General features: G+C 40.9%; 1 protein-coding gene across 3 annotated transcripts; it reads left to right on the top strand.

The window, feature by feature from the left end:
* The first annotated feature begins 221 nt into the window (after positions 1-221).
* Positions 222-25,133, top strand: ppp6r3 (protein phosphatase 6, regulatory subunit 3). Of its 3 annotated transcripts, none has more exons than XM_041037592.1 (25): positions 222-410; positions 4,295-4,461; positions 4,590-4,823; positions 6,424-6,610; positions 6,785-6,922; positions 7,699-7,764; positions 8,463-8,575; positions 8,706-8,819; positions 9,199-9,325; positions 9,672-9,824; positions 10,506-10,655; positions 10,789-10,853; positions 11,126-11,241; positions 11,459-11,544; positions 12,001-12,087; positions 12,965-13,011; positions 16,153-16,207; positions 16,733-16,863; positions 17,229-17,344; positions 17,544-17,769; positions 17,893-17,990; positions 18,241-18,436; positions 20,820-20,927; positions 22,293-22,367; positions 22,578-25,133. In XM_041037592.1, exons 3-25 carry the CDS (start codon positions 4,597-4,599, stop codon positions 22,627-22,629), a joined length of 2,733 nt encoding a protein of 910 aa, XP_040893526.1. In that variant the 5' UTR covers positions 222-410; positions 4,295-4,461; positions 4,590-4,596; the 3' UTR covers positions 22,630-25,133. The 3 variants fall into 3 exon arrangements, with proteins under 3 accessions (XP_040893526.1, XP_040893524.1, XP_040893525.1); XM_041037590.1 differs by having other exon boundaries at positions 12,914-13,011; XM_041037591.1 differs by having other exon boundaries at positions 12,914-13,011; positions 22,296-22,367; positions 22,578-25,132.
* Positions 25,134-25,181: the final 48 nt, after the last annotated feature.

Here is a 25,181-nt window from a genome sequence, read left to right as displayed (position 1 = left end):
CAGTTTCATTAAATGTGTACAGTTGACGAAACAGCATTAACTCCACTCTTCCGGGCCACACAATTTAAACACCGATGTAAAATGACGCCTTGAAGTGGCAGGCTCAGTAGCCAATAAAACTTCATGTCCTGCTTTGAGCGATGGGATTGCAACCAATAGTTTTCCTGTGACCGTTTGAGTGACAGACGCTGCAGCTGTAGTGGGGGAAGGGGTCGCTGAAGTTGACGGAACCGCCATCTTGAAAAGTGCCCTCCGATGATCTACCTTTTCGCGCCTGTCAGAATCAGTTTTAAACGCTTTATTTTCCTTACCGGAATTTCGTGTTATTTCAGCCTTTGTTTTGTTAAGGCCTGGGGCTAATGGCAAGATAAGCCACATGCTCGAGACTCGCCGTTTACCGTTGTCATTCGGTAAGTACACTTGCCAGTCCATGCACTTGGTTGGTGCTGAAGAGACGATTAGCCAGCAGTCTTCTGATAGCCGGCTAATGTTAGCTGCCTAGCAAGAAGCATACTTGGCCATCTTAACACTGTGCTGTCAGACACTCTTGGTGTACCTCTAGCTAGGACAGGGGTAACGTTAACATTGCATTTCAGTTCTGTTAGTTACTGTGAAGCTGTAGCGTTATTTAGTTGCCCAACTGGTCAGCCAAGTAACGTTAGCTTCAAAGGTCACTGATACAGTTTAACTTGATGTCGTCTCTGGTATTTGTTTAATCCTGATTTTAGGTGTCCAGGTTAGCTAACAATAGCTAACGATAGCCTAGTGACGTTAGCCTGAGCCGGTGTGTTACTGTTGCGCTAGCGGTAACTGTTAGTCTGTCTTGGGCCCTGGTATGTAAATGGACTGACGTTACTGCAAACGTGGTATTTCGACAGCAAAACGCAAATAACGCTAGCCAGTCGTACCTTATATAAGGCAGGTAATAGCTTTAAGAATCGGATGTTTGCCTTGCTTTTCAGTCCGAGTTTAGCCGAAATTAGAGCTTTAACGTTTGCCAAACCAGACGTTAGCTGTATATAATGGGGCCATCATGTGTTTGTGAGGGATGTTGACTTTGCGTGCGGTTGGCGGATAGCTGGAAAACAGTGTAACTAATGGTCCTAATTTGCGGTTACTACTGTATTCTGAGACAAAGCTGTGTTTTCCACTGTCTCGGCCTGTTAGTTCGGGGTTAGAAACTGTAAATTAATGAAAATTAACATGCAAGACTAGGTTTAGAGGCAATGGCAGATTTGTTGGTTTAGGTACGGAAAACGCTGGTGTCTCTTCTCCGTTTCGCATGCGCACACAGCGTAGGGTGCGAACTTAGAAACACCAGTCTACTTTACCTAAACTGTCAGTAGCTTGACTGATCGATTTTGTTGCGGTCTTGTGACAGCGGCTGGGGCATTTAATCAGGAACTTCGTTAAAGCTGTAAAAGTTTGTTTTCCTGAGGTTCTGCTCGGTTGCCTAGAGTACTTTATAGCCTTTGACCTTTGGTATATGTCTCACTGTTTTTGTTGGGCTTGGGGGCTAATTAAGGTTTTACCGTAATAAAGGGAAAAATTCTCTTCTTTTGGAGTATTGACACTCAAATGTGTTTTATGGTTGTAATACTTGGACAGCTGTTGATGAGTTAATTTAAATTAAAAGTAAAACTCATAACTTTTAACCCAAAACAACCATATACTCATGTCTCACCACATTTTAGTTTTTAAAATCGTTTCGAGCTCACAGTGATCGAATATATTTGCTGTAGTCTCTTGGTGCCATCTCATTTTTTTTCAGTATAAATGGGAGTAAGGTTTATGCACCAGTGAACACTGTCCCCTCTTCCCGTACATATGCTGTCCATGCAGCAAATAACTGTGTTTGCATAAACCCAAGAAAACCAGTTGTTGGGAGAATCTATTTGGCAAAAAATGGAGAGTGGTTTACTCTCATTGTGATAACATGCAGCTGGTCAGCAATCAGATTTTCCCCTACTCATTACAATTTTTACAGTAAAACTGGGATATTTGATGTATGAGGCTGCAGACTGAATAGATTAAAAAAAAAAGAAACTCCATTAAAACTGGCAGCACATGCAGGGGTCAGGCCCTGTAGTGAGACTGCACTACACAGTGAATAAAAATGAATTATACAAATACTGTTCAGCTGTAAAAGCTGTGTAGATGTGTCTCAGTTTCAGTTGTAGTTTGGATTGTTATAATTTAGGGAAAAGTTATTCGTAATCATCTCTTTTTATCTTACAGCTTTACCTTCCCTAACCAGTGTCACTTATATATACTCTTGTAAAATATCCCATTAGAACCCTGACTTAGCATGTCTGAGGCAGAGAAATCAAGTTTCTCCAGAAGAAACCTACCTGGGTTAACTTGGATATACTTAATCCATTACTCTAATCAATCCATGCTTAGTATGAAGTATTGTCTCACGATGCTTAGCTGCATTGACGTGTGTTGCTTCTGACATCTGGAAAATAATGTTATAATCGAAGTACTATTTCAGGCAGCAGGGTATCCCTCACCCTTCTTAATCAGGACAATATCAACAAGTTCTTATGAGTCCTACTGTCAGTAGTGTCCAATTTAAAATTATTTTTTTCCCTCTGTAATACAGCTGCAGAGCACACACCTGGCCAGTGCAACAAATTAAATGTTTGCAGTTTTCATTGTGCATTACTCAGCTCAATAGTAGTTGCACTTTACTGTCTTTAAACATTGCTCTCAGCTTTTTACCATGTTATTCTTATTGTGTAGATCATGGCACTGAAGCGATGTGCTTTCGTTCCCCTGTATACTGAGTACTGGATATGGAAAAGGTGACAGTAAATTCTGCATAGAACTTTGAACAGCTCTGTATTATTAAAGTATAGCCTGCATCACAAATTGATAGTATTTGTTTCCTTTATTACTATAAATTGTGTGCTGTGGTGTATTAAATAGAATTGTGTGGAGTTCTGTAATATTTTATTTAGTGGAGAGTGTCCATGTGGATGTGTTGTGAAAGGATGCAGACAGTCTCTTTTCATTTATTACAGAAGTAGGGCTGGAATAATATGCTTACCTTCTGATTAGATTCTATTACAATACTTTGGTGCTGGTTTGATATATATTGCAATTCGTGTTACAATTCTACAGATATTACAATTCAATATTACAGTTTCTTAAAACAAATTTTGTTACTTTTTTAACACTAGATCATGGGGAAATTATTAATCATACACTACATTTATTATGAGTTATATTTCCAAAAACAGTTCACATCACGTCAGTCAGTCTTTCTGACTTTTATTTCAGTAGCATCGTTGGCTCTGATCGTCAAGCCATCATAGCGAAAATAATAAAATTATATCGGTCTGTTCTTTCTAATTTCATGAGTAGTTAGAAGCATTTAAATTGCACGCAGAAAGTATTAGAACAATGACACACATTTTGTTATGTTGACTCTTTGCTTTTTGTTGTTAATATACTGTGTAAGTGTTTCAACAATCTATGGCCAGCAGGGTCATAGTGTTTGCTTGGTTGTAGCTGTGGTTCTAGTCGCTGACAGTGCTGGCTACTTAATAAAAATGGGCTGGATTAGTTGGGGACAGACTTTTAAAGTACCAGAGAGAGAGAAAAAATACAGCCCATGAAGTCAGGTTTGAGTACCCTGTTTTGTGTTTAAAGGCTTATTAGGGACCATAATGCTGCACAACAATTTGTAATAATTGCAAACGGGATTTTGCAGCATTGGAAAGTTATCACAGCAGCAACTGTTTTATCCTTAGTTACGACAGTTACGAGGTAAACAGTAGAAATACAGCGTCCATGTTACGAAGTAATCCACCAGGAACGTGCCCTTGCATAATTTGATTGGCTAACACAGACTCTTGCTGGATGATGACATGTTGCTTTTCAGGAAAAGCTGAACCTCACTGAACTTCTTTGTTGGATGACTCTGTACTGTTTTGCTGGCCTTTAGTGATGATTTTCATAGTTTTATCAGATTCTTTGTTTGTTATATCTTTATTATTTAAGCAGGCATCAATATGGAGTTGTATGTCCTAACGAAAATAACAGTCAAGCTTACCTGCTTGTGAAGGATGTGCATCACCAAATGTTGCATTTATGGTGATTACAGGGTATTGTAGGACAGGAGAAACAGAAAAAAAGTCCTCTCTCTGCTTGTGTGGCTGTTTGGGAATGATCTGTACCTTTTGTAATTACAAGTAATGATCAAAATTACTGTAATAGCCACATGAAAAGCAGTGGAACATTCCTTCAACAACACGTCTCCATCTGTTTCTGTGTCTCTACCTCACAGGTGTGTGCTTTTGAACTGCTGTATGTGTGCTGTTTGTCAGTCTGTCCATCACCGCTGTCTGCCTGCCTGTCCATCCGGCTAGCCTGGAATGGGCCACAAGTCCCAAAGACTAGAACACACCTCTTTTTAACCTGAGATCCACCGTCTGGACTCCAACATACACAGAGGTAGGCAGAAAAGATGGCAGTCAAATCATGTTATGTTCTGGTCATGTCTGATGGGACAGCCCATTTTGTATTGATTTTAATGACACATTTCTATAAAACGTATGTCACTGGCTGTGTGATCTTTTTAGAGCCAACATGTTTTGGAAATTTGACCTCCACACCACATCCCACATTGACACGCTGCTAGAGAAGGAGGATGTGACGCTGACAGAGGTGATGGATGAGGATGACGTCCTGCAGGAATGCAAGGCTCAGAACCACAAGCTGGTTGACTTCCTGCTCAGACCACAGTGCATGGAGGACCTGGTCACCTACATCACACAGGAGCCCAGTACTGATGTTGAGGAGAAGGTTAAATACAAGTAAGTGGAAATGGTGCATTGGGTTAGGAGGAGCAGAGTGATTTGCCTCTAGACAGACACATATGTAGATACCTTAGTAAGTCTCACTTTCTCTCTTTGCGTTTTCACTGCAACCATTAATTTTTTTTATTAATGCCACAGTTGTCATCAATGGTTGTACAAGCTCAGAGACGACACATCAAACCTGTGTATTTGCATGGAGGACAGCATATTTGACAATTAAATTACACCCTATAAAACTTTTCATTAATTGGCTTATCATGGATCACTACAGTGCACAATCAAAGAATTTTGGCATTTGCAGAATGTTGAAAAATATTGGATGGTAAATGGTGGCCATTTTAACCTGCACTACAAAAGCCCCTGTTGTCTTTTGCACTTTTTGAACAAATAGTTTGAGGAATTAAGTAGCCACAGGAACTAAAAAAGGAACTAAAACTCTCTTTTGCGCATTCCTGCTTGTGTTTCCCCACATCTAAAGACCACAAAACATTTTATGCATCTCTTAGTTGTAACAGATAAATAGACATTGTTGTTTGACATGCAGTTCTAAAACACGAGGAAGCACTAACATGGATCACTTGGTATTATAATGTGACTGTTGTTTGGTGTCTGGTGTTCGGATGTAATGGATGGATGCAAAAGAGACATGCAGAGGTGGAAAAGGAGATTAAGAAACTCCACAGCACCGGCCTCACTCACTCAAACTATGGATAATTTAGTTTTTAATGTCAGTAAGCAACACAAGAACTGTCTACTCCTCGCCTTAATATTAATACCACCCAGTGCTTTGAGTGTCATTCAGCACTGCAAACTCAGCCACGATAGTTCCTGGGTCATCAGAAAGTATTATTTCCAGAGCATGGACTTTATGGGGGCCAGGAGCTATGGCAGAAGAAATAAATTTAGGCGCTAGTTCCTCTCTGTGAAATGCAGGTAAAGTTTTGGTTTCCTGCAGTGATTAAGTTCCTGCAGTGTCTTCCACTTTTGCTTTGGCTCGGTCACTGCTCTGTTGCAGTATTAATGTACACAGAAATGCTTCAGAAGCTGAGAACGTGTTCTTCAGCAGCCAGACTTATAATAAAGTTTAGAGATGTCCTGCTGACCGTTTGCATGCTTTACAAGCAGAGATAATAAGTGTGCAGCTCATTCAGTTTGGTAACAGATGCTTTGTGGCTGGACTTGAATATAACAGCCTTTTGTGGCTTCTAACTGTCCCTGTCATTACTAATTTTAACTGTCAGTATAGCCGATCTCACAGCACAGCTGCTGTCAGTAGCTTGTATTTTTATTTTTTTGTAATCTTAAACTTTATCTGTGGTTCAGCAGCTTGGTAATGACTTCTGGACAACATGATGTTTATGAGCACGATCAAATTTCATACTCCTTCTGTCTCTTTCTGTAGCCTTCATTTGTGGTTTATAACATCTGATTGTTCATCCAGTGTTGATCAGGTCCATAACATCTCTTGACTTAGAATCTGATATTAGTGGTCACACCAAGTTATTCTTACTTTCTCCCTCATAACAGTTTTTGTCATCTTGCAGTATTGTGACCATCACATTGTAAAAATCTAATGGCAGCCTTTGTTATCTTCCAGGTATCCCAACATATCATGTGAGCTGCTTACGTCAGATGTGAGCCAGATAAACGACCGACTGGGAGAAGATGAAAAACTGCTGATGAAACTTTATGGCTTCCTCCAGAATGAGCCACCTCTCAACCCGCTCCTGGCCAGCTTTTTCTCCAAGGTCCTGTCCATTCTTATAGGACGCAAGCCTGAACAGGTAAGTTGGTTAGAAAAGGGGATGCATGTTGTCATTGTATGATTTCTTTTTCTTTTTCCAAAAAACATAAATAACAAAAAATAATAATCACTAGTAAGAATATTTTAAACTTTAGACATGAAATACTGTTTTTGTGTTTATTTTAAGGTGTGTATGGTTTGTTTGCGTTTCTAGATAGTGGATTTTCTGCGGAAGCGGGAGGACTTTGTAGACTTGATGATCAAACACATCGGGACATCCGCCATCATGGACCTGCTGCTCAGAATGCTCACTTGCATTGAACCACAACAGCTACGACAGGATGTTCTCAACGTGGGTAGCAGGACAACACTGTCTCATTTGTGCTAAATATGATCTGTGCCATCTCTTCACCCATCAAGTCATTTAAATTGGACCATCACAACCCACAGGACCAGGCTAACAAATGAAATTTAGCTCATTGCTAATTTGCATGACTAAGTAAACATTTGATTACAAGGGTCATTTACAGTATGCTGTAGGAAAGACAGCTCATGCTGCTGTTTTTCACTGACACGTCAACATGACACCTTTCTGCTTGCATAAGCTCAGCAGGTCATGAGATGTCATTGCTTTTGATTTCCCATTTGAAAAACAGCAGCTATCCACTTTAATTTGTTGCTAAATAAATTAAGGTGGAGTTACAGCGTTATGGTTCGGTTGTTACCAACACTGCTTCGTTGCAAGTGGGATAGTCACATGTTTAGAATAACATTGAATACCAGAAGCTGAGTTTGCATTATTTAGGCTGGTTTTGCAAGGCTAGCATCACGCTACGATGCAACACGGCTAACTATGCACACAGTTTCTTTGTGTACGCACGCAAGTTCTGTGCATTTGTAACCGGGAGTTGCTTCTTATTTGGTGCACAGGCTCCATCGGCTTGAAAAGAAATGTTAGTGTTTCCTAACATTACATAACAAACAGAGTTTTCCCACTTGCTACATTGAAGGTGATTATGATTCTGTAAACTTTTCCCTTTCACTTTGAATTGAAGGTCTTGTCTTCCTGGTTTCCCTCAGAATATTTTGTGCTGTCTTGACCATCTCTGCTCTCTTGTCTTCCTTTAGTGGCTGAATGAGGAGAAGGTGATTCAGAGACTGGTGGACATGGTACAGCCTTCTCAAGATGAGGATGTGAGTTTCCTCCATTGTCTACCAAGATATTATAGTCCTCTCTGGGCTCTGCATGAATCTGGGAACTTTTTTTGAAGTAAATGTGTTACAGCTATAGAAAAATGACACCATCCATGTTTAGATTGATTCCCTTGAAGCCTTAGTTTCACCAGGCAGTTGTGTTTGCCACTGGGTATGAAATCTCCCAGGAAAATGAAGGCTCGATTTACTGCACAGAGGAAGTGCATCTGCCATAGCACAACCAAAACAGGAAGAGGATAGTGCTTTTATTTTCCTTGGTAGTGGAAAGGGCTGATGGTGGAATAACCACTGAGTAACTGTGGAGACTCTGCCTGGCAGAAGAATCACTTTGTTAGCCAGGCTGATAGTGGTAGTCATGTTGCTAAATGAACCAGGAGCCACAAGGAAACCAGGTTGAAACAATCAACTATATTGAAAAGGAACAAACATCTGGCTGTGAGCGTTAGTGTCTTGTCTTGTTGGTAATTGCTTGATGAAACAGCTGCTGAAACAAACATCTGGCTGTCAGTTGTCAGTTATTTTTTTTTAATCTGCATCAAGATGAAAACGTGCTTATTGTAAACCTGTTCAGGAATATCAGGACTTTGATTGGAAGATTAAAAATGCCTCAGACTCAGGAACATAGATCTATGATTTATTGTCTTACTTGTCCTTCTTGTCCATCTTTCTTAACACAGAGACATTCTAATGCCTCCCAGTCACTGTGTGAGATCATCAGACTGAGCAGAGATCAGATGTTCCAGGTCCAGGGATGCTCAGAGCCTGACCCACTTCTGGCCACACTTGAAAAGTACGTATCGTTTAACCACAGGAGTTCTTATAGTCATGGTTCATTTCTGTACCTGTTGAAAACACAAACTGCGCTCCTGATAGAGAAAGTGACTCTGAGTGTGCTTTCCGTCTTCATCTGTTCTCCTCAGGCAGGAGACGGTGGAACAGCTGCTGTCTAATATCTTCGACAAGGAGAAGAATGAATCTGCAATTGTCAGTGTTATCCAGATCCTCCTCACCTTGTTTGAGACAAGGAGACCAGCGTACGTCATGTGGACTCTGCCACTCTTTGTGTTTTAATTTGACATTGGATGTACATAGGAATGATGGCTAAAAGCATCCGTGTGTGATGGCGCTTCTGAGTTCATACTTCCTTTACTTTGTCTTCATATCACCTCCCACAGTTATAATGGATTAGTTAAGACATTAAAATGATTGAAAATGCACGAGTTCATCATACAGTGAAATAATAATGAAATCAGTTTCCTGTCTAACCACTCCCACCTGCATAACTGCCACAGCTGTTTACACTACGTTGATGGTGGTTTAGATGAAAAACTGTATGTTTACACTTCAGTATAAAATTTGTAACGTGTGTGTTTGGTGAACTGTTTCATTAGATGTTGACTTTGAATGTTGTAGGTTTGAGGGCCATATGGAGTGTCCCCCAGGGATGTCCCATCCTTCATTCTCTGTCAACCACAGCATCCTGGAGGCTGTGAGACCCCGACTCAAAGACTTTCACCAGCTGCTACTGGAACCCCCAAAGGTAAGAACCACAGACTGCTGTAAACAGTTCTGAAATAGCTAAATGTTTTCTAGATTGACGTTATGAATGTATGAAGGTTGCTGTCTGCGTGGGAGTATTAAAATAATTTTATTTCTATCCATTGTCAGTTGTTTCTAGTTTAGTTTGTCATAAGATGTTTTACTTCCAAATGACAGTGTTGCTCCTGAAACTGCAGGATTTTCTTGTAATAGTAAAAATTTTCCTTAGAAATCAGCTGAAAATTAGAAGTGGTCAAGTCACTGTGCCTGTATGCGTATTTACTAATTAGTAGGAATATATCCCAGGTAGTTGTGTTTAACGAGCACTCTTTATTGTCTGCCAACAGAAGAATGTGATGAAGACAACGTGGGGGGTGCTGGACCCTCCAGTGGGCAACACCAGGCTCAATGTGGTCAGACTGGTGGCCAGTCTGTTGCAGAGCAACACACACAGCATCAACACAGAACTCATTAACCTCAACACACTGGGAGTCATACTAGTGAGTACTGTATTTTGGAGATTTTTTGGGACATTCACAGAGTTGTTTTGTTTTTGTTTTCTCGTTGTTCTGTTGCAACAGGTTCACTTCCTGTGTATTTACTCTGCCAAAGATTGTTTGACAAAAAGAAGCCCTCTGTCTTCCTTTTTGTGCTGCATTTTCTTTTTTCTTTTTTTAACGTTGAGATCTTGGCTTCTTTGAAATTCTTCAATATGTTGGGATTGCTTCTGATAGTCATTTCAGTTTTGGTTCCATGTCATGGTCAGTAAAATACAAAAATAATGAGTATCTCATACAGCTTGACAAATATTGCTCTGATACATCTTACTAGGGCTTGACAGACGTGTAGGATTGTTTGGCTTTAGTGGAGGTGTGTGCTCTACTGAGTGCCATTCTAACTGGAAAGTGGTTTAGATAATGATGTTAAAGTTGAGATTGTTTTAAAACTGCTCACCAAAGTCACTGACATGGGGTCAAAACAAGACTACGTTTGTCACTGGAACCTTGAACTGCCTTTAACTTTAAAGTTGTTTTTAATTTTTTTTTCTTTTTTTATTTCAAACTTAAATTCTACCTTGAATCATGAAGACAAAAAACATTTTATACTAACTGCATTTTTCTTCAGTATAGTGTCATGTACTAATATCTCTCTTTTCATAATTATTTTGTTTTGCTCCACAGGACATGTATTTCAAATACATCTGGAACAACTTCCTCCACATTCAGGTGGAGATCTGCACAGCCATGATTCTGGCTATGCCTCCCGCCCCCACAGACATCCAGCCAGACACAGAGCAGGAACATGCGAGGGAGAGCATCCTCATCAAACATGTAAGAGCGGAATATGAGAGAAAAAGAAATACTCATTTGTATGTGTGTCATCGCAGGCACGGCAGCAGTATGTACTATATTAGAGAGACAGTAAATTAGCTGTATTTAATTTCCTCGTATTTTTCTCCTCCAGCTGTTTCAAAAGTGCCAGTTTATACAGAGAATCGTAGACGCCTGGAGCTCCAATGAGAAAGAACAGTAAGTGTTCTGCTCTGCAGTAAATGAGGCCATAAGTAATTTTGTCAGGTTGTAACAGTGTTTTATTGTGTTGTCATTTGCTGCAGGAGAATAGAAAGGAGCTGACTACAGAGCCAAAAGTTCTGTGCTCCTTTTACTGAGAAAATGTGAATGACACAAGTGTAGTCGCTGGTTGTGGTTCACACTGGTTAAGACTAGTTAAGAAAGTAAAAGTAAATCAGAATAAATCAGAATGAAGTACCCACATAAAACTGTACTGATGTGTGTTTTAGGGCGGAAGGTGGTAGGAGAAGAGGCTACATGGGTCACCTCACCAGAATAGCCAACTCTATAGTTCATAACTGTGACAAAGGCCCGAACGGACCGCAGATACAACAGCTCATCTCAGGTAAGGACTCATATCTATCTGTCTTCATCTGTCTCATCAGTTTCAGACATGTTGGGAGTAGTTCAGCGGAAATCTTCCTGTGGCATCACTTAACGTAGTTATTTATCAAAATAACTAGTGGCATCTGACATGAAGCACCATTCTTTTAACAGTTTTGTTAAACATACAGTAAATAAGGATAGAGTATAAATGGACTGTGTGTGTGTGTCTGACACAGAGCTCCCAGCGGAGGACAGAGAGAAATGGGAGGCCTTTATTTCTGGGCAGCTGGCTGACACAAACAAGAGAAACACTGTCGACCTGGTGAGTAACTGTGTGAACTTAAACCCTGGTGTCAAGCTTTTATTTCACGATACATGCTGGGTGTGAAATGCAGTTATTCAGACAGTGAGAAGTTATTATATTTTTATATTGTGTTCTCTGTAGTTGAGCACACTGGATTTTAAATGAAACAGCACGTTAGCAGAGCAGCGGCTTCAGTGCTACGTCTTTGTCTACAAAGGGTGCATTCAGGCACAGTATTTAGCGTAGGCCATCTGTGTTTTAGCATTGCTCAAAGGCTAGCACACAGTCACTGTAGTTGCATACACGATGTGGACAAAAATAGGCTCGAAGCATTAAAAATAAGCTTCGGTTTGTGTTTGTGTGTTGCAAGTAAATGACGAGCCACTAGGGGACAGATGTGTACAGCTGTATTGATTAAAATAAGAGTGTATGTGTGTGGTGTTCTCTTTAACCCCCAACCCTCACTGTCTTTAGGTAAACACACACCACATCCATTCTTCCAGTGATGACGAGGTGGACTTTAAAGACAGTGGCTTTCACCAGGACTCCTCTCTACAACAAGTAAGACCTAAACACTCACATGTACACAAATGCACATATGCACACAAAGCAGACCCATAGCCACACAGAACTAACTGATCTACAGATATTCATTAGTCTTAAACAGGAGCTCTGTTGTTTTGTTTTGTTTTGTTTTGTTTTGTTTTGTTTTGTTTTGTTTTGTTTTGTTTTGTTTTGTTTTGTTTTGTCATGTGATCTTTTTTTGGATCTACAAAACGATCTCATTTATAGAGGCAAATCCTCTAAGCAGTTTAATTGGACAGTATTGTCTGAACAGAGTCAGACAGTCCTGCTTAGACAAAACGACTCTTAACCCAGTTTGCAGAGAATGGGACTTGGATCGTCAGCTTTCACCACTTTCACCACAAAATCCCCATTCTGGCATACAGATGTGTTTGCTGATGTTGATTGTTGAGGTGTACAAACGTAATGCATATCCTCAAAAACCTTTTTCACCACATACTTTGTGACTATGGGTCATGCACAGTAACAAGCTACAGGAACATCTCTCTATCCTGTTTTGAATTAATTTAATTAACGACTAATGTTATTTAGGAAACTTTACAGTTACTGTAAATAGAATAGACTGTTTTTTTCCAAAGTAATATTAAAGTGTTATGGCCTCTAACTGTAAATGCATGTTTGTGCTTTTTTAGCTATTAACCTCTGTAGCCTACATGTTATACATTCTTTGTTTTTACAACAGTGTGTGTGTATATATATATATATATATTTTTTTTTTTTCTATGTATCTGTACTGCAAGTAATGACCAGCTTTGTGTAGAGCCAAGACTATATCATTATCGTTGGTCTTGGGTTTTGCCAGGCCTTTTCTGATTATCAGATGCAACAAATGACGTCCAATTTTATTGAGCAGTTCGGCTTCAATGACGAAGAGTTTGCTGATCAGGACGATGTTGTGGAGTGAGTACTCATCCTGCATGACTAGACTTCCTGTCTAAGTATTACTGTGTAACACCGAAGGGACAGGGCACCTAAGACATTAAAAAGCTGGCAGGGCAGATTTGTTCATTTATTCTTTTTTAACTTCTTCATTCTCTGCCCCGTTATTATGACATGTTACAACACATGTGTTTGATTCTGTTTTTGTTTACCTTAAAATCTAAATGCCACAAGATGTCATGCAGCTTAACTGTGATTTTGAGCCAATTTTGATTGTGGAAGGAGCTATATAAATAAAATTGAATTAAACTGAATAAACCTAAAGTTCTCCTGATTGGAATACACATCTTATATTTCCAGTTTGCTGCACAAAAATGTAATCATTTAAAATGGCCAATACCTCAGCAATCCTGATGTATTAAAACGAATGCCATTACTTTCTACGTGTGCCTTATTTAATTTATGATGTGGCTGCTATAACAAACACAAAATATGGATTCAAGAGAGGAAACCATATCCAGCTTTTGTGTCCTGTGTGCTGTCCCTTTCTACCTTCCTTAGGGCGAGCTGCTTTTGGGGGTGTAATCTGCAAAGGTTGTGGGTTGAGATAACTGCTGGTTGATCAATGAATTCAAATGTCTTTAAACATCTTGTGGGGTGAAGTAGAGCATTTTTCTTTTCACATAGATTTTGGGCTTAGCATTATCAGACTATGCAAAAGTCTCTTGTGTAACAAAAAAAAATGGGCTGGGTGAAAGAAGCAATATACCAATACAAATGTTCAGAATCTGTTCCTCAAGTCCTGGCATTCATTTGTGGAACACAAAATACGTTCAAAAGATTAGAGGAGTAGATTAAGACTCGTGCTTTAATTTGTAAAGAGGGAAGTCTGGAGGTCCTGTTCTACTGAAAGAGTCATTCCACTCAAGAGTAATTACTAGTAATATGAAAATCTGGCAACAATAAATAGCAGCAGTAAAGCTCCAAAAACAAACAACAGCTAGAGCACTACTGCAAACACAAGGGGTTTTCTTTAAGGAATGAAAGGACCTGACCTAATTATGTCAGCTGTGAAGACATATGTTTGTATATGTATTAAATGAAGAGTGAAATAAAACCGACTCAGAGCATTAACTGTAATCAGCCTCAGTGAGAGAATGTTGCCTTGGAAAAAATGGCAGATTAACCCGACAGGGAGACTGCTACCTGTCTTGAATTCTCTGATAGTCTCACTACAGAACTGCTGTATTGGTGTATTTGATAATTCTCCCATTTGAGTTAGGTGTAAGGTCTGGTGATCTTCCCATCTGTGCAGTCACAGTGCCTCGAAAGTGTCTGACTTAGCCTTATACAGTCTACGAGCTGAGGACTTGGCTTTAAGGCCTGAACGGATGTACAGTGGACATCTTGTGCACCCCTGCTGTGCATTAAGAAAACACGCTGTATGTAGGTCAGATACTTGCCAGTCATCAAGAATGCACACATTGGAAGGAAAAGTGGGCTTAGGTGAAGAGTCATTTGGAAAGCAGATTGTCCTTACTGTGGTGAATATGTGCCATTTTCATTTTTCAGTTCCCAAACTTTGAGTAGTGGGGATAGTAATAGAGCGGGTAGATGGAGCAGTTCCAGAACTTGGGGTTTGTAGGCTGGTAAAAGCTTGTGCCCAGGGTGTGCAGATGGTAAAGGGATTGTTGGGTTCACGTGTGGACAGGTGTTACAGTTGACTTTTCATCTGTCTTGGTTTTGAGCCATTGTAGAACTGTTTAGTGGTTAATTTCCAGCTTCATGCATTCATTCACTTGTTTCCCACTGGAAAGACTGAAGCTCTGACGGTTTGGATTAAAAGAAAAAAACAAGGATTTTTACCAGAGTCAGATGGTAAGCTCAGTATTAATCTAATGAAAGGGTTCCTAGTACTGAGTCCCTGGTGTGTTCAGCCCATCTCAGCACAAAAACTGGAAGCAGAAGGGTTAGGGCGATGAGTTATGCAGCTCTTGTTGCATGCGTGTGCAGTGATTATGCAGAAGGTTTGAGGTTAATAAACATTTGTGGTATTTCTGTTTTGGGTAATTGAAAATTGTAAGTCAGCTCTGTTTGGGAAAATAGACACATCAGCCTTTATTCAGTCATCAGCTACGTCGATATCAAGGGTTTATCACCCACAGAGGACCTTGGCCTGATCTGACCCAGTGATGATGCCGCCATCACTGCTGTGGATACAAAAAGTTAGTCACACGGGACGGCAGAAAGTGGGGTTGTACCAGCATGCGGGTAAATGAATATACTGACAAAACAAGGGCTGACTCAGCGACTTTTTAGCTGATGAATCATATCATGAATGTTTAGGAAGGAGCTCTAGTTTCTGCACGTTAAACAAGATCTAATGTGTAGGTATTAGGGCTGCTACCTAAACATTAATGATGATGAGAGTTAGATAGCAAGAAAGGGAGTTTAAATGTCAGTCTGTTACACATGAGTATTTCTGATAATCTAGGTAGGAATCAAGTAATTGGCTGATTGTTGTGTAAATCGCTTTTCAAGTGAAAACAAAGGCTTTTGTGCTTCCATGACGTACTTTATAGTAGACTGTATATGTGGGTGTTGGACTTTTGGTCAGACAAGAAAAGCTATTTGAACACATCATCCTGGACTCTGGAAGATGAAAAAGATAATGAAAAAGTAATCTCGGTGTGTGTCCTAATCTCTGTACAGGTTTAGCATTTATGACAGGAGCTGTTGGAAGGTGTAGCCTCTGTCAGAGCTAGGCTTCCAGTTTCCCTCTGCTTCCAGTCTTTGTGCTGAGCTAGGCTGAGTGTTGAGCTTATATTAATGTTATCTGACTTTGGGTAAGATGGCAAACGGTTCCCACATATGATGGCCCTTTCCTCAAAGGATTGATGTACTATTTGAAATGTTGGGTACAGAATACAGTTTCTCCTACCATGTATAGAACAAGTGTCTTTGAAAAAACTTGCTTCTTCAGCACTGTCTTTATGTTTCCATGAACCTGGCATGGGGCGAGAACAAGTTGTAGTTTTTCCTGCAGTATTGAACATGAAGTGTTACAGCGATGTGCTACAGCCTGTCTGCCTGTGTGTAGCCATATATGCGGATGCCTAACGACCCTAACTAAACTAAACTCTGTTCTCTTTAACATTGCAGTATTCCCTTTGATAGAATATCAGACATCAATTTTTCACTGAATACAAATGAAAGTGTAAGTACTTTATTATTAATCTTGAATTCATACACAGTCAGTGAATGAGAGGAGAAAGTGAGATTCTCATGAAACAAATTAAAATGTGTTGTTCATTAATATGGCATGTCTTGTATTTCCTGATATGACTGTTTATATTCATTTAGAAGCAGATGCCACAACGTGAGGTGATTCAGATATACAACAAATATATGGCAGACGTAGAAAATATGAAGATTCATCTTAACAAAAGTACATTTGAACCAAAAGCTCGGAGCAAAGCACAATGTGCAGTACATAAATGGATATGCTGTAATTTATTTCCACTGAGGTGGACTCTGTTTGAGGCCTGCAGTGAAGCTGTTGTGCTATGATACTAGAGGTATACATGCTAATGTCTGCTTCACGGCTGAGTGGCTTTTGTTCTGTAGGATCCAACCATAGTTTGTATGTACCAGTACGGTAGATATGAACAGTGCTTTTCTAAGAATGTGTCCCCTGTGTGTGTGTGTGTGTGTGTGTGTGTACACGTGTGTGTTTCCCCAGGCGAACATAGCTTTGTTTGAGGCACGCTGTAAGGAGAAAATCCAGCAGTTTGGAGATGCTGGTTCAGATGAGGAAGATATCTGGGATGAAAAAGATGTCACCTTCGCACCAGAGGCACAGAGACGCCCCAGGTCAGCTGAACACACACACACACACGCGCGCACACACACACACACGCGCGCACACACACAAGCACACAAAGAGATGTGTGTCTTTGTGATGACATGCTGAGTAAACTTCTGTTGTGAGTTCTACAACTTCAAGGCCATCATCCCTCTCCTTTGAAAAAATTGTCGTTGTTACTGTGAAACATAACCGTTTCATTATAAAATATAAGCATCTGCAAAGTCGTTTTGAGTTTTGAACTCCAGACTGTTTTTTTGTGTGGAATGTTTGTGTGATTATAGTAGTTTTGAAATTTATTGCGCTCCCCAGTACAAACAGAGGATGAAGTCAGGATTGTAAATAACCTGTGATCTGTGTGTGTCCATCTCAGGAGTTCAGGCAGCACAGACAGTGAAGAGAGCACAGACTCAGAAGAGGAGGATGGGAAGAGAGATCCATTTGAAGCTTCCAACCCCAGCACCGATGACAGAATGGAAGTTGACACAGGTTGGTGCACATCAGAGAGCTACATATCAAGCCAAGGACATAACCATAACCGGTGGACAGTATATGAAATGACATAGTGCTGCTTGCTCTGCTTGTTTTTATTTTTTAACTGATAAACTGATAAACATAGTTTTATCAACACCTTACTTCTTCTGATATTTAATATCAGGGTTTTTTTTTAAATCCTTTTTTTTTTTAGGGCCAGTTTGGACAGCCAACTTTGATGACATCCCCATGGACACAGGTACATCTACAGCTCCAGCCTCCAGCCCCAACAACCCTGCTGCCTCCTCTGCTTTGCCCTCCTCCTCCTCCTCCTCCTCTTCATCAGAAGTCCTCCCCGAGGCAGCATGGAGCGCCTCTCCTTCTGGCACCTCCAACTCCGAAACAGGCTGGGCCGATTTCTCCAACTTCACCCCTGTTAGGTGGGACATCCTGACAGACTCTGGTGCAGTTTCTTGTTAGTGTGCGGGCAGTGCTGCAGATACAGAAGAACATTGCTTACTTGTGGCTGTCAGTGTGTTTGAATGTGCTTTTGTTTTTTTCAGCCCTAAAGACCCACTGAGGTGCAACTCTCCTGTTGCTATGGAAACCAGCATAGAGACAATTGACCCTCTGGGAGTCAATGCACCCGCGCAGCCTGAAGGTGAGATTTGTTAGCGTGTACGTCCATATTGACAGTTGATCTTCAGACTCTCACACTCTGCTGTCCCACCGTGACAACCTAAACTTGGTTACACGCTTTTTATAGGAAATTTGACCCTTGTAAACGTGGGATTTCACTTAGCTTATCTCTTAGTCGCAGAATCCAAACAATCCAGGATCACATCAGTGAGTGAGAGGTGTTGAAGTAGCTTAAATGACCTTGATTTGTCATCTGTTTTAACACTCCTCAGACTGTGATGGCTGGTTGGGAACGGGTGTGGCTTCTCCCTCCTCCACCTCACCTAAGGATTGTGGGAGATCTAAAGCGGATGAGGAAACGGCATGCTGTGAGCAGCGCAGCATCACAGAGACAGTCATCAATGGCTCCATGAAAGAAACGGTCAGCCTCACCGTTGACGCCAAGACTGAGACCGCCGTCTTCAAGAGGTTCGCAAACACACACACACACACACACACACACACAAAAACCCCACATAGCTGTGCTAAATGACTGAATGTCATTAGTAGCAGTGTCAGTGCTCAGGCTGTGGCACAGTCATCCTAAAACTCCAAGAAGGGAATCCTGGAATACTCATACATTATGGTGTCTTTACAAGAAATCTCTCTGTTGCTCTCCACCCACCTGTTCACCACGCACAGTGAGCGGGCCACCAACATACCACACAGACAGGCAAGGCCGATGTAGGTCAGCTGAGTGCTGCTTCAGCTGGTCGTGGTACCCCCATAAACATGGCCCTTAGACTGGCTTAGTGTTTACTCTTTCACTGCCTAATGACTTGTGCTCAATTCTATTCTATTCTGTTCTTTTTCATTCTATTCTATTTATATAGCAGCAAAACATAACTTACATTATCTCAAGGCACTGTCTGAGTGTGAAACATACAGCATCCATCCAGCTGTGTACAGCCACCATTCAGTGCTACAGGGGGTGATTTCAGTGCTGTCTCTTTAGTGCAATGCCTCACTATTCTAAATCCACAGGTGTTACAGTTGGTCGTCCTCTGTCCTTCTGTCCCATTGTTGATGCTGCATTATATTGTCTGTCTGTCTGAGTAAATAACAACTGTCTGATGAACTGAGCGACACTTACAACCTAAGCTTCCCCTCTCTCTCTTGCTGTGCGTTGTGGGTGTGGTCTTCTTCAGAGTGTTGAAATCTTATCGGTATGTACAGCCAATCAGAGATCAGCCTGCAGCCGTGATGTAGTCTTGTTGTCACGTCAACCACCAACTTTTCTTTCCCAGTTTTGATCTTCTTCTTTGGTTTCAGCTCCTTGTTTGTTTATTTCATTATCTCCATTCTGCATGTGTTTCTACCAAAGGTGTTGTCCAAGTGCAGTTTTTTTAGTTGATTCAATTTTCAGATGACTTTTAACTTTCAACAGGCCATCACAGTTTAAAACCCAATTAATATTTCACATGTGAAAGTGGAGGCTAGTTTTCTGAAGTGGCCTCAGCCTCTCCACAGTTGGAAAGTATTTCTATTCATACTTTTATTTTTATGGTTTGCTTTGTCCAAGTCCTTCCTTCTTACTGGCTTTAGCCCTCAGCCATGTTCTCCTTCTTACGATTGAGTCACTAAGCTGAAAATGCACAATGAAAGGTGTAACTGCTTCCAAACTCCTAATGTGCAAAAAGAAACAATACTGGACAAGCACAGCTGATTTAAGACAGGAGACAGGAGTCATGTCTCCAAAGACCAGTGGAAAAAAGAAATCTGGGCTCTGACTTAACACGCCTGTGACAGTATAATTCAAAAGACAGTGATACAATATTTTAGAGCCTCATTTTAGCATAGTAGTTAATATGAAAAATGACAAACATTTTCCCCCTGTTATTTATGGTAACAGTCCACTCAGTACAGTTCTTTGCAGGAATAGTAGTACAGTAATAATATCCATATCTTTACTTACAAAAATTCCTTTTTTGTAAAAATAAACTTTCAGCTCTCTCTGGTGCAAACTGTGATGGAGACGCTGTTTCTTACGGCCCTACGTGTGTCCCAGTGCTGATGAAGCCGTTAAAAGCGATCAGTATTTTTGGTCTTCAGATTCATCCTCTGGACGTCAGACGTCAGAGAAAACAGAGTTTTGTACACTAAGTAGAATTAAAGATGAATACTATTTTTGTTTATACTCGATAAATAAAATTTGAAGATAGCAGTATGAATGGTTTTTCCTTTCATCAAAAGTAAAGATGTTGGTCCACAAAGGCAACCATTACCAGAGACTTTGAATTGGGCACGTATTCTCCATAAAGCATGACGGCTTGTTTTCTGAAACGACTAACGCTGAGTAATTGTTACGAAGCAGCTCAAATGTTGGATCGTATTTAGATGTTTATGGGTGTTTTGCTTTGATTGAGGCCTCATCAAGATTATTGGTGGTTCTCTGAGACAAAGCAAGACTGACGGCTGGTGCAATCAACTTTGCTCTAATCGGGGTCCAAATCCATTTGTAGGCCTGCCTGCTATTTGCTGGCTCTGTAGCTACAAAGTGAACAGAGTGTCATGGCTTAACAACCAAAACAGTTGACTTTCTCCATTTGCTGTACATTTTGATGCTTTTCCTACATACGTTTCACAGTTACCCCATTTCCACACCCCCATCCTTTGTTTTACTGTGTGCTCTGTCAGTCAGTTCAGCATGCGTCACTGTCCACATCTCACTGTGCTCCGTGTGTCTCTGTGGGGAAAGTGGTTGGTATGAATTACTTCTTATGGTGTTAATGTATATCTGTGTGTGTGTGTGTGTGTGCGTGTGTGTGTGCGTGTGTGTGTGTGTGTGTGTGTGTGTACATGTTTGTTGCAGTGATGAAGAGAAGAGCGCTTCTTCAGAGAAATACTCCGTAGTGGATTGTGTGGATTTGGAGAGAACAGGCGTCAGCAGCTCGGCCACAGCCTGCTGTCCCAAACCAGGGTCAGACACACACACACACACACACACACACACACACACACACACACACACACACACACACACCACGTACCTGAACGGAGAGAAAAAAAACGTGTGCACGCTTCTGTACCATTCAGCACTGCTCATATGGAGACTTTCCTCTACATGATGCATTACCATGCTGAAAATAAACAAAATCGTTAATGTCTCCAAACTGTTTTCATTTTTAAGGTTGAACAAAGTGTCTTTAAATGAAAGCAGTCACTAAATGGAAATGTGTTAAAGCGGGGAGCAAATGGTAGGAAGAGACACAAGTAAATAGAATAACAAAACCCTTTAATTTTTAAAATTCTGTTTTAAAATTAGGAAACAAATTCATTGATCTTTTTATTATAATTTTTCGACCTTATAGTCTGTGTGATGCACAGGGGGCCTCGGCTCAGGTGGTAGAGCAGGTTGGCTGCTGACCCCCGGGCTGGCAGTTTGGTCCCCGGCTCCCCTGAGCCCAGGTTGCATGAGGAAGGGCGTCCGGTGTGAAAACCTGTGCCAGATCAAACATGCGGATGGTGATCTGCTGTGATGCCCCCTACTGGGAGAATCCAAAAGACAGCAACATAGGCTTTGTAATGCAAATCAGAATCATTTATAATAGCTTTTTTAATTTATTGAGTTGTTCATAGATTTTAATGAAATATTTTTGATACACTGTTCCTAATATGGCACAAGCATGTGTCAGCAGTGCAACTCCCATATCTTCTGTCACTGAACATTTCTGATGTTGTTGAAAAACGTATCTTACGTAAGGTGTGATAATAAAAAAAAGATTTTCTGATTATTTCTGTTTTTTTTAAATAATCACATTATAGATTTTTGCCTTCGCTGGGTTAACATGTACATCTGTGTGAAATATGTGAATGCAGGGCTGCATCATGTGGAAAAGTCTGCTGCTTTGTGGAAATCCAGTTTTTACAATGTGCACCAGAAGGTCATGTTAGGTTCAGAAGCAGTGTAGGTGACAGCTGCTGTGTGAATCACAACAGTCCTGTAAACTGTGACGTGAATAATCAGAGTCTTTGGGGACATGCTGCAGCTTACAGGACTGTGGTGTCTCAGGACGCTGCGTCTGTGAGAGGGACAGACTGAAAAAGGTTCTGCAGACTGATCTGAGCTCTGTGCCTGTGGACTGTGAAGCAGAGGCAGTGGGTGGACAGTGTGTGGACTCTGCTTCATTCAGTCCGTCCCAGCTAACAGCTGTCTGCAGATGTGAGGCTGATGCATCACTGGTTTCCATTACAACTTGATCCAACAAGAGTTATTTTAATATGATTCCAGTTTGGCTATTTAGTGACATTAGTTTTTTCTCTACTGTCCTCTGTCTCCTGTAAGCAGTGAGAAGTGTCGGTCCACTGTGGAGCTTCCCAATGGTCCTCTAGAGGAAATGCCAGCGATAGAGGAGGCCAAGTAAGTCCGCCTGCCATTGTGAACCATGTGTGAGAGTTTCATCTCGAGTTTCTCTTGGCTGCCCCACTAAACCGAGAAACCTGAGTCAGTCCAGGATGCCACATGTTCATTTTATTATTGCATATTTTATTATCTTAGATATAAGTTATTTCTTTCTGTCTCCAAAAAGGTTCATCTGTGTCTTTCTATGTCCTTTGCATTTCTTCGCAGACTGGACCAGAGTGCCCTGTCCTCAGAGCCAGCTGTGAACGGGCCGGCGTGAGGGTCATCTAACGCCAGCCAATGGCCAACCTGTTCTGCCACGCAGGGCCCTCCCCCTGGCTAGCCAGCGGAGGCCACTGCTCAGAGCTGTACCAATCACACGCCCCCCCCCCCTGACCCCACCCACCCCACCCCACCAGGACCAGCAATACTCCCATCGGCTCATCACTGACAGTCAGACAGGTGTACAGACACAGGATGAACTGAAAAGCAAAATGAGAGACATACTCAAAAGGATACAGAATAGTTTTTTTCTGCATTTGTTTATATACTATTGTTCTTATGAGGTGATGTGCGACTGATATCTTGCCACTCAAAATTAAATAGTAATGTTGCTATAGTTAAAGAAATGATTGTATGAATAAAATATTTTATAAAAAGAAAAAATGTATACAGACACATAAGATGAATTACCACAGAAACAGGACTAGCTGATTGGTGACCCAGCCAACCACTAAGCCGTTGTTCCGAGCTGGATGTGCTATCCTGCGTAGCAGTCTGACACTTGATAACGACAGTTGCTGTGCTTCAAATTCTCTCTCACCATTGATCTGTGTCTCTGAGCAAAGCTCCTCCAAATTGAAACACATTTTAAAAACCACACTTAAAGTTTTACTTTGCTGCAGATATTCTTTGTAAATGTTTTTTCTCTTGTATTCTTCTGCTTGAGTAAGATTTGACAAGCTTCTTTGGTATAATTTTTTTTTTATTTATTATGGAAGTAAAATGATGGTTATGTTATGTTACTGAAGAGCCATACCAACACACTCTCTCCCCTTCTAGCGGGCTGCATTTATGCTAACTGGGTTGCTACCTCGCAGCTGGAGGGCTAAACATGAGAGATGCAGTTTGTCGTCACCACAGCCTAAACTGGGAGCTGTAAATGCATTCTGAGCTCGTGTTTTTAGCCCCAACTAAACCTCTTCAGAACCACAGCCCCTCTACTTTGGCCCTACACTCCTTTTTTTTTGGTTTTTGTTTTCTCAAGTGCTTTTTTTGACCAGGGATTCTCAACTTGGCTTGTCTCTCTTTATAATACATTCACATTTAGCAGATTCCATCGCAGGTTGTGTCTAGACAGCGTGTAGAACTGGGATTTTTTTAAGCAGCTACAGCCTTTTAGGAAACTTAGGGGAGTGAATGTGCTGTGAAAGACAAACTACACACAGGAACATGAAATAATTAAAAAATATAATGTGATTTATTAGAGACAGCTATTTGAAAACAGTTTGAAACTGTAGATTTGGACAGTCTTGAGATCACCTGCTGAGCCACAGGTGTGTATTTTTTAGGCTGAGTTCAGACTGACAGCAGCACAGTGTAGAGAAAACACAGCATCTATTCACACACCTGTTTTCAAGGTGTCGCCAGTGCGGAGCAAAGAAGTTGAACGTGGCTCAGCGTTGGCTGCAGTGCACTCTGTTGGCCAAACTGATCGACATTGTCAGGTGGACGGTGAAATTCTCCTGTTTACCTGCACACTGTTGAGAGGGAGGATAAGATGGCTGCCACCGTCATAACTTTCCAGAGTTGTATAATCCTTCCTCATAACTTGCTGTGCAGTGTTTTGGTCTGACAGGCCTTTAAAAGTATGAATCTGTTACTCAAACTTCCTGCATTGTATTTTATTTCTCATCATCAACCAAAGCAACACACACTCTGAGCGATGTTTAATCCTGGAAGTCCAGTTTGAGTAAAGCATCTTGGAGTGTGGAGAGTTTTTAGTGCTGTCGTCAGTCTGGACGCACCCTTGTTCCACCTTTCACTGTTTTTCTTTGAATCACCACCTCTGCTTAAAAAAATCCACCTTCACGAGGTGACCTTCACTTACTTTTTGAAATTTGACTTCCAGTTTTCAGACTTGAACTTTTAAAACAAACATCAAACCTGCCATGGTTGTGTTCAGACCTACTGTAGTTGCCTCTGTGTATATATATATATATATGGCCTTTTAGCTTTGGTTTGGTCTCCACCAACTCCTCAGAAAAAGGTCTGTCTGGCTTTGGAGGTGCCAGATGCTTAACTTTTTTTTTTTTTTTTCTTTAACATTATAAATAAATGACCAACCTTTGCTTTGGGCCAGTTGTTAGTCTGCTGAGTAAAGATGCAAAGATGAACAGCTGATCTTTAAATCTGTCCAGATCTGTTGCAGCATTACAGCTGAATATCTGCCCAGATCAGGTTAACTGAGCCCGACATACACCAGGCACCAGTGCATCTACCTGCTGCCGGGATGAACTGATTTCTGTTTTGCCAGAAATCATACTCTTCTTTAGCCTTGGCTCTTTCCATGGAACCCCTTCCTTTCCCCACACCAAACATGGCAGTTTTTATTTTTTCATCTTGGCAACTTATTATTATTCACTGTTTGGCATTTGGTTCCAAAAGAAAATGGTTTTTGTAACTTTAACAGTTTTCTGTACCAGCGTCAGAAAGGGAATAAGCTATTTACAGATGATAGTACAAGTTAACCCCCACTTTTCTGTCTGATTATTAATTAAATTTCATCTTAATTTCTGAAGCTAAGTGGTCTTTGCAGATGGTTTATTGGGC

The sequence above is a fragment of the Toxotes jaculatrix genome, chromosome 5 (genome assembly GCF_017976425.1).
Source record: "Toxotes jaculatrix isolate fToxJac2 chromosome 5, fToxJac2.pri, whole genome shotgun sequence".
Taxonomy (NCBI): Eukaryota; Metazoa; Chordata; class Actinopteri; family Toxotidae; genus Toxotes; species Toxotes jaculatrix.
This window is presented reverse-complemented; position numbering and strand designations above follow the sequence as displayed.

What these genes read in the sequence shown, in the direction of transcription:
- ppp6r3 (XM_041037590.1), top strand. Translation starts at nt 4,597, where the DNA reads ATGTTTTGGAAATTTGACCTCCACACCACATCCCACATTGACACGCTG. An exon ending in TAGGACGCAAGCCTGAACAG is followed by an intron (nt 6,611 to 6,784) that starts GTAAGTTGGTTA and finishes TTGCGTTTCTAG; the next exon opens with ATAGTGGATTTTCTGCGGAA. An exon ending in CCAGCGATAGAGGAGGCCAA is followed by an intron (nt 22,368 to 22,577) that starts GTAAGTCCGCCT and finishes ATTTCTTCGCAG; the next exon opens with ACTGGACCAGAGTGCCCTGT.